This window comes from Salmo salar, unplaced genomic scaffold (assembly GCF_905237065.1).
Source record: "Salmo salar unplaced genomic scaffold, Ssal_v3.1, whole genome shotgun sequence".
Lineage (NCBI taxonomy): Eukaryota > Metazoa > Chordata > Actinopteri > Salmoniformes > Salmonidae > Salmo > Salmo salar.
In genome coordinates this window covers 9,169-22,314 of record NW_025550129.1, presented here as the reverse complement: position 1 = coordinate 22,314, position 13,146 = coordinate 9,169, and the positions used below count along the sequence as shown (strand labels likewise).

The following is a 13,146-nucleotide window of genomic DNA, read 5'->3' as shown; positions in this document are numbered from 1 at the left end:
TAGGGCAGTGTGAGCAGGACCAGCGGTGTCGTTTGACTTAGCAAACGAGGATCGGATATCGTCAACCTTCTTTTCAAAATGGTTGACGAAGTCATCCGCAGAGAGGGAGGAGGGGGGGAGGGGGAGGAGGATTCAGGAGGGAGGAGAAGGTAGCAAAGAGCTTCCTAGGGTTAGAGGCAGATGCTTGGAATTTAGAGTGGTAGAAAGTGGCTTTAGCAGCAGAGACAGAAGAGGAGAATGTAGAGAGGAGTGAGTGAAAGGATGCCAGGTCCGCAGGGGAGGCGAGTTTTCCTCCATTTCCGCTCGGCTGCCCGGAGCCTTGTTCTGTGAGCTCGTAGTGAGTCGTCGAGCCACGGAGCAGGAGGGGAGGACCGAGCCGGCCTGGAGGATAGGGGACAGAGAAAATCAAAGGATGCAGAAAGGGAGGAGAGGAGGGTTGAGGAGGCAGAATCAGGAGATAGGTTGGAGAAGGTTTGAGCAGAGGGAAGAGATGATAGGATGGAAGAGGAGAGAGTAGCGGGAGAGAGAGAGCGAAGGTTGGGACGGCGCAATACCATCCGAGTAGGGGCAGAGTGAGAAGTGTTGGATGAGAGCAAGAGGGAAAAGGATACAAGGTAGTGGTCGGAGATTTGGAGGGAGTTGCAATGAGATTAGTGGAAGAACAGCATCTAGTAAAGATGAGGTCAAGCGTATTGCCTGCCTTGTGAGTAGGGGGGAAGGTGAGAGGGTGAGGTCAAAAGAGGAGAGGAGTGGAAAGAAGGAGGCAGAGAGGAATGAGTCAAAGGTAGACGTGGGGAGGTTAAAGTCACCCAGAACTGTGAGAGGTGAGCCATCCTCAGGAAAGGAACTTATCAAGGCGTCAAGCTCATTGATGAACTCTCCAAGGGAACCTGGAGGGCGATAAATGATAAGGATGTTAAGCTTGAAAGGGCTGGTAACTGTGACAGCATGGAATTCAAATGAGGAGATAGACAGATGGGTCAGGGGAGAAAGAGAGAATGTCCACTTGGGAGAGATGAGGATTCCAGTGCCACCACCCCGCTGGCTCGATGCTCTAGGGGTATGCGAAAACGTGGGCAGACGAAGAGAGAGCAGTAGGAGTAGCAGTGTTATCTGTGGTAATCCATGTTTCCGTCAGCGCCAGGAAGTCTAGGGACTGGAGGGTAGCATAGGCTGAGATGAACTCAGCCTTGTTGGCTGCAGACCGGCAGTTCCAGAGGCTGCCGGAGACCTGGAACTCCACGTGGGTCGTGCGCGCTGGGACCACCAGGTTAGAGTGGCAGCGGCCACGCGGTGTGAAGCGTTTGTATGGCCTGTGCAGAGAGGAGAGAACAGGGATAGACAGACACATAGTTGACAAGCTACAGAAGTGTTGTTTCTTGACCTATGTGTGGCTCAGTTGGTAGAGCATGGTGTTTGCAACGCCAGGGTTGTGGGTTCGATTCCTACGGGGGACCAGTACGGAGAAAAAATGTATGAAAATGAATTAAATGTATGTATTCGCTACTGTAAGTCGCTCTGGATAAGAGCGTCTGCTAAATTACTCTGCTAAATTACTCTTGTATTATTGTCTCCTGTGTCTTTAGAGAACTGTTTCACTTTGATATCCTTTTTCTTCTGTCCTGATTTTCTCTTTCTTTTCTTCTGTTAACTAGATATTCTTTGTTGTTCTTCGTTAGCTAGCTAGCTTCTTCCAAAAGAGTCCCTAGCAACTGTTTAGCTCAGTTACCTTAGCTTTCTTGGGAACAGGAACAATGGTGGCCCTCTTGAAGCATTTGAGAACAGCAGACTGGGATAGGGATTGATTGAATATGTCCGTAAACACACCAGCCAGCTGGTCTGCGCATGCTCTGAGGACGCGGCTAGGGATGCCGTCTGGGCCGGCAGCCTTGCGAGGGTTAACACGTTTAAATGTTTTACTCACGTTGGCTGCTGTGAAGGAGAGCCAGCAGGTTTTGGTAACTCAAAGCGACCAAAGACACTTTTAAAAGGTATTTTTTACATTATTTTGCCAGTTACCTGTATGTCTGTCTTAGTTGTCATAGGAATGCTTTATCTGTCAATCACAAAACTGAGTGTAGCCAATGTATTAGTCTTCCTTGCCAGACTCATGGCACTCCACCCCAGTGTGTTGGAGATAGCGGCTGTGGGAAGAGACTACCAACTTAGGAAATACTGTCCATATTCAGTTCTTTCAATATTCTTGTAACATCAGTTTGCTCTAGGAGCAGAGATCATGTTTGTTGTTTCCCAAAGGCAATGATCAAAGAGCAGCTACAGGAGACCCAGGGAATGTGTGAATATGCCATATACGTACAAGGTAAGAAGCCATACTATATAACGTTCCACATCCCTCATGTGTTCATCACGTTCAAACTGTTTATCCCAACCACAACAGAGCTCTAGTCTATTCCAGTCAAAGCCAAGCTTTAGATGTAACATTTCCTCCCCCAAAAAAGGCTTCTACCCCCTACTGCGCCTTAGATTTGAATGTGTCGGTTTAACACCTTTTCATGCTAACGTAAAAGCATCTCTTCTTGCAATGAAGCGCTAATCTTGCGCCTGGAGGGGCTGATCCAGCCATCCCTGGAGCTGTTCCAGAGTTGTGCCATCCTCAATCCCACCAGCCCCGACAACCTCAAACAAGTGGCCCGATCGCTGTGAGTAGAGTACCCCTGCCTCAGCCCTGAGCCTGCCTGGGGGAGACACTGTCGTTGATCAGATCACTCTACAGGCCCAGGCCAGGAACAGGTCATACAGAATATAATAATGATATAAGATTGTGTTAGTGCAGGGTTCCTTACAAGATCAAAGTAGTTTATATGTTATGAGGGATGGGAACTGTTCGGCATCCGCCTTGGTGATGCACGTCTACCATTTTGCAGCAGAATACCCACTGGGCATTAGCTGATTTAGGAGATGTTGAATTTAGGGTTACTCTGTGCCTGTACTTCCATTTATAGTTGTTTATGCATCTTTTTTTCCCTTCAGTTTTCTGCTGGGGAAACACAAGGCAGCCATTGAGGTTTATCATGAAGCTGGGAAGCTCAATGAGAAAGACTGGGTAAGAGAAAAGATTGTGGTTTCCTCTACTCAGTAGAGTTGCTTAACTTTGGCCTGTACCCGTAACCATTGGCACCGTAAGATTTATCCATCAGCATTGCTCTTCCTGGATTTACGCACTGCTTCTCGGCTATAGGGTTTAAGAGTGGAACAATGAACTATATGCATAGTCAGCCGTTTGGATTTGTGTTGTAGCTCCATATAGCCACTCTGATATTTTTCTCACTCCAGGAGATCAACCATAATCTGGGTGTATGCTATTCCTTCATAAAAGACTTCCAAAATGTAAGTATGAGCTGGATTTTGACACACTGTTCATAAGGAAGTAATTAGACTAAAGGGTTATTTTCTAATTCAAATTTCAATGTGAAATGGCCTCTCAGCCAGTGTACAAGTATTTGACGGTGGATGATAGAGTAGAAATACTGTATCTGTTGTTTTCCAGTCTGAAGAGCAGTTGAATGCAGCCCTGAAGTTGAAAAAACACGACAGGACATTCATGACACTGGGAAAGGTCCACTTGTTGGCGGGAGACACGAACAAAGCCATCGAAGTGTACAAGAGTGCAGTGGAGTAAGTTTGGATGTAGAGATTGTTAAAACAAACTGTTCTAAAAGTTGGGAAGCTTTGCACCACTTCTAATATGCCATAGAAAATATCCTAAGTGACATTTTTTTTATTGTGAATAGGTGACATTTACAGAGAACATTCACTGTAATTAAGTTTTGTTTAAAAGAAGTTCATCCTCATGGAAGAAAATGTAGGTTTGTTGAAAGGTTGCTTTGTTATTAAAAACCCAAACGTGTAGGTTTTTAATACTAGAGGAACAACTTTCACTGAACTTACATTATTCAAAAAACTGGAAGCACTAAAGCCTTCATTAGGGAATTGTTTTTAATAATAGAGCAATGATAATATATATGAGTTTTAGACAACCTTTTCACAGTAATGATTATGCAGCAGAAGGGTAATTTTCCCTACATAGCTATTAATGATGTTCATTTAAGATGGAATAAAAGAGGAGTAAAAAATCCCTAAAGACAGAGAAAACATGCTGTGCTTTGAACAGTGGCATCTGTTCCTGGTTGTAATCACACTAGTTTAACATTTTCCGCTCTAAAATTGTTAATTTCAATCATCTAAACAACTGAATCAGGCTCACTTATCATCTCTGACTGAAGGCCACCCATGGCCTTGTTCAACGTACTGTACAAGTCCAAATCTGTTTCAATATCCTCACTAGCATATTACTTAGAACGAAGCAATACATTTATGTGTGCATCCATACTGTAAGTGTTATGTCAGTATGGATATTAGTATGGATATAGGACCAAAGCCCAAATATCCATTAAATAATCGTCCTATCCAGGGCAGCAGAGGAAATAAGGTAATGACAAAAGTCAGTGTATATATGGGGTCGCCTTGCCGTGTTCATTATTACTACTCCCTATTGGGTAAATGAATTAATCAAGTTGCCCAGCTACTCGGTTTGCTTTTAATTAGACTAACCACTGTGAGCCTTAATTCAACCTCACCCCTCCTCTCAAGGCCCTTCTTTAAGTCTTTTCTTCCCCCCAGTCATAATTAATACTCTGCAATTATGCTGAAATGATCCCATTAAATAATCAGCAAATTCCAAGCTCCGTTCTTCTATTTGCATTAGGCTAAGTCTAGATAGACATTATTACGTGTAATTACATGTGTGAATGTGATATTAGAGGGTGTCTTTCCCTCCGTGTAGGTTCTCTCCAGAGAATGCAGAGTTGCTGACCACTCTGGGGCTCCTGTATCTGCAGGTGGGTCAGTAATCAACTCTAAACACACTCTTTATAGAGTGGAATGTTTTTTTTATTAGGAAATTGGTCAGTATATTATGATGTGTCCCAAAAAAATGTAAATTAAGTTTTTCCAGAATGGTGATGTTTGTTCGCACTGATTGTTGATATTCTGTCACAGTTGGGAAGATACCAAAAAGCATTTGAACATCTCGGGAATGCACTTACTTATGACCCTAATAACTATAAGGTAAGTGGCCACCATTTTATGAGCTTGTTTCGGGTTTTTTTATAAACCCCTGACACCAATGTACTGTATAACCGCAACATTGAATCTGATGTACTGTATGTGTATAATGTACTGTAGGGTTCCCCAACTGGCGGCCCAAATAAATTATATTTGGCCGCCCAAGTTTTCTGAGTAAAAATGTTTTTCCCAAAAAAATGTATTTTATATATATATATAAAATACATTTTGGGGGGAAAAATCCTGGAATAAGTAGGTACTGTAGGGTTTATTCCACGGTTTTTCTTTATTTTGACTATTTTCTACATTGTAGAATAATAGTGAAGACATCAACACTATGAAATAACTCATATGGAATCATGTAGTAACCAAAAAGTATTAAATCAGAATATATTTGAGATTCTTCAAAGTAGCCACCCTTTGCCTTGATGACAGCTTTGCACACTCTTGGCATTCTCTCAACCAGCTTCATGAGGTAGTCACCTGGAATGCATTTCAATTAAAAGGTGTGCCTTGTTAAAAGTTAATTTGTGGAATTTCTTTCCTTCTTACTCCGTTTGGGCCAATCAGTTGACAAGGTAGGGGTGCTATACAGAAGATAGTGCTATTTGGTAAAAGACCAAGTCCATATTATGGCAAGTCAATCCGGAAAATTTCAAGAACTTTTACAATTTATTCAAGTGCGGTCGCAAAAGCCATCAAACGCAATGATGAAACTCTCATGAGGTCCGCCACAGGAAAGGAAGACCCAGAGTTACCTTTGCTGCAGAGGATAAGTTCAGTAGAGTTACCAGCCTCAGAAATTGCAGCCCAAAAAAATGCTTCACAGGGTTCAAGTTTTTTATTTTAGCTTTATTTAACTAGGCAAGTCAGTTAAGAACAAATTCTTATTTTTAATGACGGCCTAGGAACAGTGGGCCTTGTTCAGGGGCAGAACGACAGATTTGTACCTTGTCAGTTCGGGGATTTGAACTTGCAACCTTTCGGTTACTAGTCCAACGCTCTAACCACTAGGCTACGCTGCCGCCCCAAGTAACAGACACATCTCAACATCAACTGTTCAGAGGAGACTGCGTGAATCAGGCCTTCATGGTCGAATTGCTGCAAAGAAACCACTACTAAAGGACACCAATAAGAAGAAGAGACTTGCTTGGGCCAAGAAACACGAGCAATGGACATTAGACCGGTGGAAATCTGTCTTTTGGTCTGCTGAGTCCAAATATGAGATTTTTGCTTCCAACTGCCGTGTCTTTGTGAGACACAGAGTAGGTGAACGGATGATCTCTGCATGTGTGGTTCCCACGAGAAGCATGGAGGTGTGATGTGTGGGGTGCTTTGCTGGTGACACTGTCAGTGATTTATTTACAATTCAAAGGCACACTTAACCAGCATGGCTACCATAGCATTCTGGAGCGATACGCCATCCCATCTGGTTTGCCCTTAGTGGGACTATCATTTGTTTTTCAACAGGACAATGACCCAACACACCTCCAGGCTGTGTATGGGCTATTTGACCAAGAAAAAGAGTGATGGAGTGCTGCATCAGATGACCTGGCCTCCGCAATCACCCGACCTCATCCCAATTGAGATGGTTTAGGATGAGTTGGACCACAGAGTGAAGGAAAAGCAGCCAACAAGTGCTCAGCATATGTGGGAACTCCTTCAAGACTGTTGGAAAAGCATTTAGGTGAAGCTGGTTGAGAGAATGCCAAGAGTGTGCAAAGCTGTCATCAAAGCAAAGGGTGGCTACTTTGAAGAATCTAAAATGTTTATTTGTTTAACACTTTTTTGGTTTCTACATGATTCCATATGTGTTATTTCACAGTGTTGATGTCTTCACTATTATTCTACAATGTAGAAAATCGTAAAAATAAAGAAAAACCCTGGAATGAGTAGCTGTGTCCAAACTTTTGACTGGTACTGTAGTTGATGATCCTTGTAGCTGAATCTAGTTGGTGATCCCTGCAGCTGAATCTAGTTGGTGATCCCTGCAGCTGAATCTAGCTGGTGATCCCTGCAGCTGAATCTAGTTGGTGATCCCTGCAGCTGAATCTAGTTGGTGATCCCTGCAGCTGAATCTAGTTGGTGATCCCTGCAGCTGAATCTAGTTGGTGATCCCTGCAGCTGAATCTAGTTGGTGATCCCTGCAGCTGAATCTAGCTGGTGATCCCTGCAGCTGAATCTAGTTGGTGATCCCTGCAGCTGAATCTAGTTGGTGATCCCCTGCAGCTGAATCTAGTTGGTGATCCCTGCAGCTGAATCTAGTTGGTGATCCCTGCAGCTGAATCTAGTTGGTGATCCCTGCAGCTGAATCTAGTTGGTGATCCCTGCAGCTGAATCTAGTTGGTGATCCCTGCAGCTGAATCTAGTTGGTGATCCCTGCAGCTGAATCTAGTTGGTGATCCCTGCAGCTGAATCTAGTTGGTGATCCCTGCAGCTGAATCTAGTTGGTGATCCCTGCAGCTGAATCTAGTTGGTGATCCCTGCAGCTGAATCTAGTTGGTGATCCCTGCAGCTGAATCTAGTTGGTGATCCCTGCAGCTGAATCTAGCTGGTGATCCCTGCAGCTGAATCTAGCTGGTGATCCCTGCAGCTGAATCTAGCTGGTGATCCCTGCAGCTGAATCTAGTTGGTGATCCCTGCAGCTGAATCTAGTTGGTGATCCCTGCAGCTGAATCTAGTTGGTGATCCCTGCAGCTGAATCTAGCTGGTGATCCCTGCAGCTGAATCTAGTTGGTGATCCCTGCAGCTGAATCTAGTTGGTGATCCCTGCAGCTGAATCTAGCTGGTGATCCCTGCAGCTGAATCTAGTTGGTGGTCCCTGATATACAATATGTCAGTTATGTGTATGTGTCCCTACTAGGCCATCCTGGCAGCAGGCAGTATGATGCAGACCCATGGGGACTTTGATGTGGCCATGAACAAGTACCGCGTGGCAGCGTGCATGGTCCCCGAGAGCCCGCCGCTCTGGAACAACATCGGCATGTGCTTCTTTTGGCAAGAAGAAATATGTAGCAGTGAGTATTCTCATATTTCATGTACTGTACATATAAAATGGTGTCAAGGACAGATGTATGTCATATGATAGATCAAATATGACAGATGTCATATCTTTCCATGGCATCAAAGGGGGCATACTAAGACTACAGTACACTACAGTACCTCAAATGCCATTTTAAGGACAGTTGTTGTTTTGTTGTCTAGCCATGTTAAACCCCTCTCCTTTCCTGTGTCCTTTCTGTGTGAACCAGGCCATCAGCTGTCTGAAGCGGGCCCACTACCTGTCTCCGTTTGACTGGAAGGTGCTGTACAACCTGGGCCTGGTGCACCTCACCATGCAGCAATATGCCTCTGCCTTCCACTTTCTCAGCGCTGCCACCAACCTGCAGCCCCGCCTGGGAGAACTCTACATGCTACTAGCAGGTAACACTAGCCTGGCCTGGGAGAACTCTACATGCTACTAGCAGGTAACACTAGCCTGGCCTGGGAGAACTCTACATGCTACTAGCAGGTAACACTAGCCTGGCCTGGGAGAACTCTACATGCTACTAGCAGGTAACACTAGCCTGGCCTGGGAGAACTCTACATGCTACTAGCAGGTAACACTAGCCTGGCCTGGGAGAACTCTACATGCTACTAGCAGGTAACACTAGCCTGGCCTGGGAGAACTCTACATGCTACTAGCAGGTAACACTAGCCTGGCCTGGGAGAACTCTACATGCTACTAGCAGGTAACACTAGCCTGGCCTGGGAGAACTCTACATGCTACTAGCAGGTAACACTAGCCTGGCCTGGGAGAACTCTACATGCTACTAGCAGGTAACACTAGCCTGGCCTGGGAGAACTCTACATGCTACTAGCAGGTAACACTAGCCTGGCCTGGGAGAACTCTACGTTCTACTAGCAGGTTACACTAGCCTGGCCTGGGAGAACTCTACATGCTACTAGCAGGTAACACTAGCCTGGCCTGGGAGAACTCTACATGCTACTAGCAGGTAACACTAGCCTGGCCTGGGAGAACTCTCACGTTCTACTAGCAGGTTACACTAGCCTGGCCTGGGAGAACTCTACATGCTACTAGCAGGTAACACTAGCCTGGCCTGGGGAGAACTCCTACGTGCTACTAGCAGGTAACACTAGCCTGGCCTGGGAGAACTCTACGTTCTACTAGCAGGTTACACTAGCCTGGCCTGGGAGAACTCTACGTTCTACTAGCAGGTAACACTAGCCTGGCCTGGGAGAACTCTACGTTCTACTAGCAGGTAACACTAGCCTGGCCTGGGAGAACTCTACGTGCTACTAGCAGGTAACACTAGCCTGGCCTGGGAGAACTCTACATGCTACTAGCAGGTAACACTAGCCTGGCCTGGGAGAACTCTACATGCTACTAGCAGGTAACACTAGCCTGGCCTGGGAGAACTCTACATGCTACTAGCAGGTAACACTAGCCTGGCCTGGGAGAACTCTACGTTCTACTAGCAGGTTACACTAGTCTACATGCTACTAACAGGTAACACTAGCCTGGCCTGGGAGAACTCTACATGCTACTAGCAGGTAACACTCGCCTGGCCTGGGAGAACTCTACATGCTACTAGCAGGTAACACTAGCCTGGCCTGGGAGAACTCTACATGCTACTAGCAGGTAACACTAGCCTGGCCTGGGAGAACTCTACATGCTACTAGCAGGTAACACTAGCCTGGCCTGGGAGAACTCTACATGCTACTAGCAGGTAACACTAGCCTGGCCTGGGAGAACTCTACATGCTACTAGCAGGTAACACTAGCCTGGCCTGGGAGAACTCTACGTTCTACTAGCAGGTTACACTAGCCTGGCCTGGGAGAACTCTACATGCTACTAGCAGGCAACACTAGCCTGGCCTGGGAGAACTCTACATGCTACTAGCAGGTAACACTAGCCTGGCCTGGGAGAACTCTACGTTCTACTAGCAGGTTACACTAGCCTGGCCTGGGGAGAACTCTACATGCTACTAGCAGGTAACACTAGCCTGGCCTGGGAGAACTCTACGTGCTACTAGCAGGTAACACTAGCCTGGCCTGGGAGAACTCCTACGTTCTACTAGCAGGTTACACTAGCCTGGCCTGGGAGAACTCCACGTTCTACTAGCAGGTAACACTAGCCTGGCCTGGGAGAACTCTACGTTCTACTAGCAGGTAACACTAGCCTGGCCTGGGAGAACTCTACGTGCTACTAGCAGGTAACACTAGCCTGGCCTGGGAGAACTCTACATGCTACTAGCAGGTAACACTAGCCTGGCCTGGGAGAACTCTACATGCTACTAGCAGGTAACACTAGCCTGGCCTGGGAGAACTCTACATGCTACTAGCAGGTAACACTAGCCTGGCCTGGGAGAACTCTCACGTTCTACTAGCAGGTTACACTAGTCTACATGCTACTAACAGGTAACACTAGCCTGGCCTGGGAGAACTCTACATGCTACTAGCAGGTAACACTCGCCTGGCCTGGGAGAACTCTACATGCTACTAGCAGGCAACACTAGCCTGGCCTGGGAGAACTCTACGTTCTACTAGCAGGTTACACTAGTCTACATGCTACTAACAGGTAACACTAGCCTGGCCTGGGAGAACTCTACATGCTACTAGCAGGTAACACTAGCCTGGCCTGGGAGAACTCTACATGCTACTAGCAGGTAACACTAGCCTGGCCTGGGAGAACTCTACGTTCTACTAGCAGGTTACACTAGTCTACATGCTACTAACAGGTAACACTAGCCTGGCCTGGGAGAACTCTACATTCTACTAGCAGGTTACACTAGCCTGGCCTGGGAGAACTCTACATGCTACAAGCAGGTAATGCTAGCCTGGCCCGGCCTGCTCCCATCTGGATTGGCTTTATGTGCCACTTTCCCCAGATACAGATCCAGCCTAGTCCTTTAAGTCCAAGACCAGGCTAAATCTGTGCCTAGGGCATTATGAGTACTATGTAACGTGCAACCTTAAATACTTGGTTCAAGGTTCCACATTGCATTCCCTTATATTTACCGTGGAATAGTGTTCATGTAATGGGATCTGTTTTATAATGTGTTTATGGATGTTTACATGTTTCTATAGTTTTATAGGTTTAGTTGTTGTAGTTACCACTGAACTGACCACTCTCCTCTTTCAGTTGCACTGACCAATCTGGAGGATGTGGACAATGCCAGGAGATCCTATGAACAAGCTGTGGCTTTAGACCAGTAAGTTCCTCCCAATTGAACTTCCATACAGTTTGAACTTATGTCCTGAGTCAATCCACGTAGTTCAAGTTGTGTTGAATGTAATTCATTTAAAATGAGACTCAGAGATACAACATTTCCACGAGCAGCACCGCAGGCCGAGGGGGGAGGAGTGGAATCTGTGGAATGGTATCAAACACACGGTTTCCAGGTGTTTAATGCCATTCCATTTGCGCCGTTCTGGACATTATTATGTGCCATCCTCCCTCAGCAGCCTCCTGTGATCAGAGTACCTCACGCTTTAATGCTCTTAGTTGTTGCAGACATCAACCCAATATTCCTGTTTACTTCGTACATCGCTGACTCTACCTTTTATTACTGATCTATCTATCTATGACTTATCAAGTCCATCTGTTTTGACTGGCTCCTTGTTCCTCCCAGGTCCAACCCTCTGGTCAACCTGAACTTTGCCATTTTGCTGTACAACCACGGGGACAAGAAGGGAGCCCTGCAACAGTACCAGGAGATGGAAAGGAAGGTCAACATACTGAATGACAGCAACACTGAGTTTGACCCTGAGGTACAATACAGTAGCTTCCTCTCTATACTCTGTCTGACATGGCACACTGTGTAGGTCAAACACAGGAGGTTGGTGGCATCTTAATCGGGAGAACGGGCTTGTGGTAATGACTGGAGTGGAATAAGTGGAATGGTATGAAATACATGGTTTGATGCCATTCCATTTGCTTTGTTTCCGGCCATTAATATGAGCCGTTCTCCCTTCAGCAGCCTCTTGTGAGCTCAAACTACTGATGAAAGAGACAAACGTTTTGCCAATGTTGCATTAACGTGATGTTAATATGATGCATTTAATATAATACAGTATGGTCAGTATATTGTACCACATTCTCGCGTCGGCATAATAACATCAACAACAACAATAAATGCCCTCTTCAATTTCTTACTTTTCCTAATACAGCCATTTTGTTTCCTTAGCTAATGGACATGGCTCAGAAGATGGCCGCTGCCTTGCAGGTGGGAGAGAGCCTGGAGTGGACCAAGCCGGTCAAAGACCCCAAGTCTAAGCAGCGCCGGCTGGGGCCCCCAGTAAAACCCCTGGCAGCTCCCAGCAGCCCCTAGGCACCAACCAGGCCCTGGAGCAGGCCATGTCCTCCGCCGCAGGCTACAACAAGAGCATCACACTCCCTACAGGTAACACATCACACCATCCTTATATTTTTTTATGCATTTTCCGTGATAGTTGGGTAAACGCCGCTAACATAAAGTGTTTACCCTCCACTACACTACTGGTAATTAACTAGGGTATATGGATGAGATGGAGACGTGTCAAGTTAACATAATAATATGATCTTGTCAGTAGACTGTTACCTTGACTCACATCTCACTCTGAGAGCTCCTTGAAGTGGAACACCAATACAAAATTAACTCTTTACAGAACACCGCGTATACTTCGTTACATTTTCAATTTCTAATACCTGTCTCTCAGGAGTGTCCCACCACAGCCAGCCCACGCCCCCTCCCTGGCCTTGGAGGAGGAGCCTGATGTGGAGACCACCCCACCCGAGCCCCTCAGCCAGAGGAGTCAGACCCCTCCACCACCCTGCCCCCTCTGGCAGCCAAACCCAAAGTCAAGAAGAGCAAGTTGAAGCAAGAGCTGAACTAGACTGGAGTCCCCTATCTAGTCCACAGGCTGGTAGTGTATCATCACTCCCAGAATGTCACTCAGCCTATCTAGTCCACAGGCCTGTAGTGTATCATCACTCCCAGAATGTCACTCAGCCTATCTAGTCCACAGGCCTGTAGTGTATCATCACTCCCAGAATGTCACTCGGTCTCTATCCGTTTT

General features: G+C 46.1%; 1 protein-coding gene across 1 annotated transcript in view; it reads left to right on the top strand.

Moving 5' to 3' along the window:
- Positions 1-12,820, top strand: part of LOC106562712 (Bardet-Biedl syndrome 4 protein-like) — a 28,813-nt gene extending 15,993 nt beyond the window's left edge. Inside the window, 14 exon segments of the mRNA XM_045713672.1 lie at positions 2,257-2,320; positions 2,549-2,660; positions 2,992-3,064; positions 3,295-3,348; positions 3,509-3,636; positions 4,805-4,859; positions 5,020-5,088; positions 7,949-8,077; positions 8,079-8,102; positions 8,337-8,508; positions 11,231-11,300; positions 11,721-11,859; positions 12,276-12,491; positions 12,787-12,820. Of these exon segments, the coding sequence (XP_045569628.1) occupies positions 2,257-2,320; positions 2,549-2,660; positions 2,992-3,064; positions 3,295-3,348; positions 3,509-3,636; positions 4,805-4,859; positions 5,020-5,088; positions 7,949-8,077; positions 8,079-8,102; positions 8,337-8,508; positions 11,231-11,300; positions 11,721-11,859; positions 12,276-12,419 (1,233 nt within the window). The 3' untranslated portion in view covers positions 12,420-12,491; positions 12,787-12,820.
- The last annotated feature ends 326 nt before the right edge of the window (positions 12,821-13,146 follow it).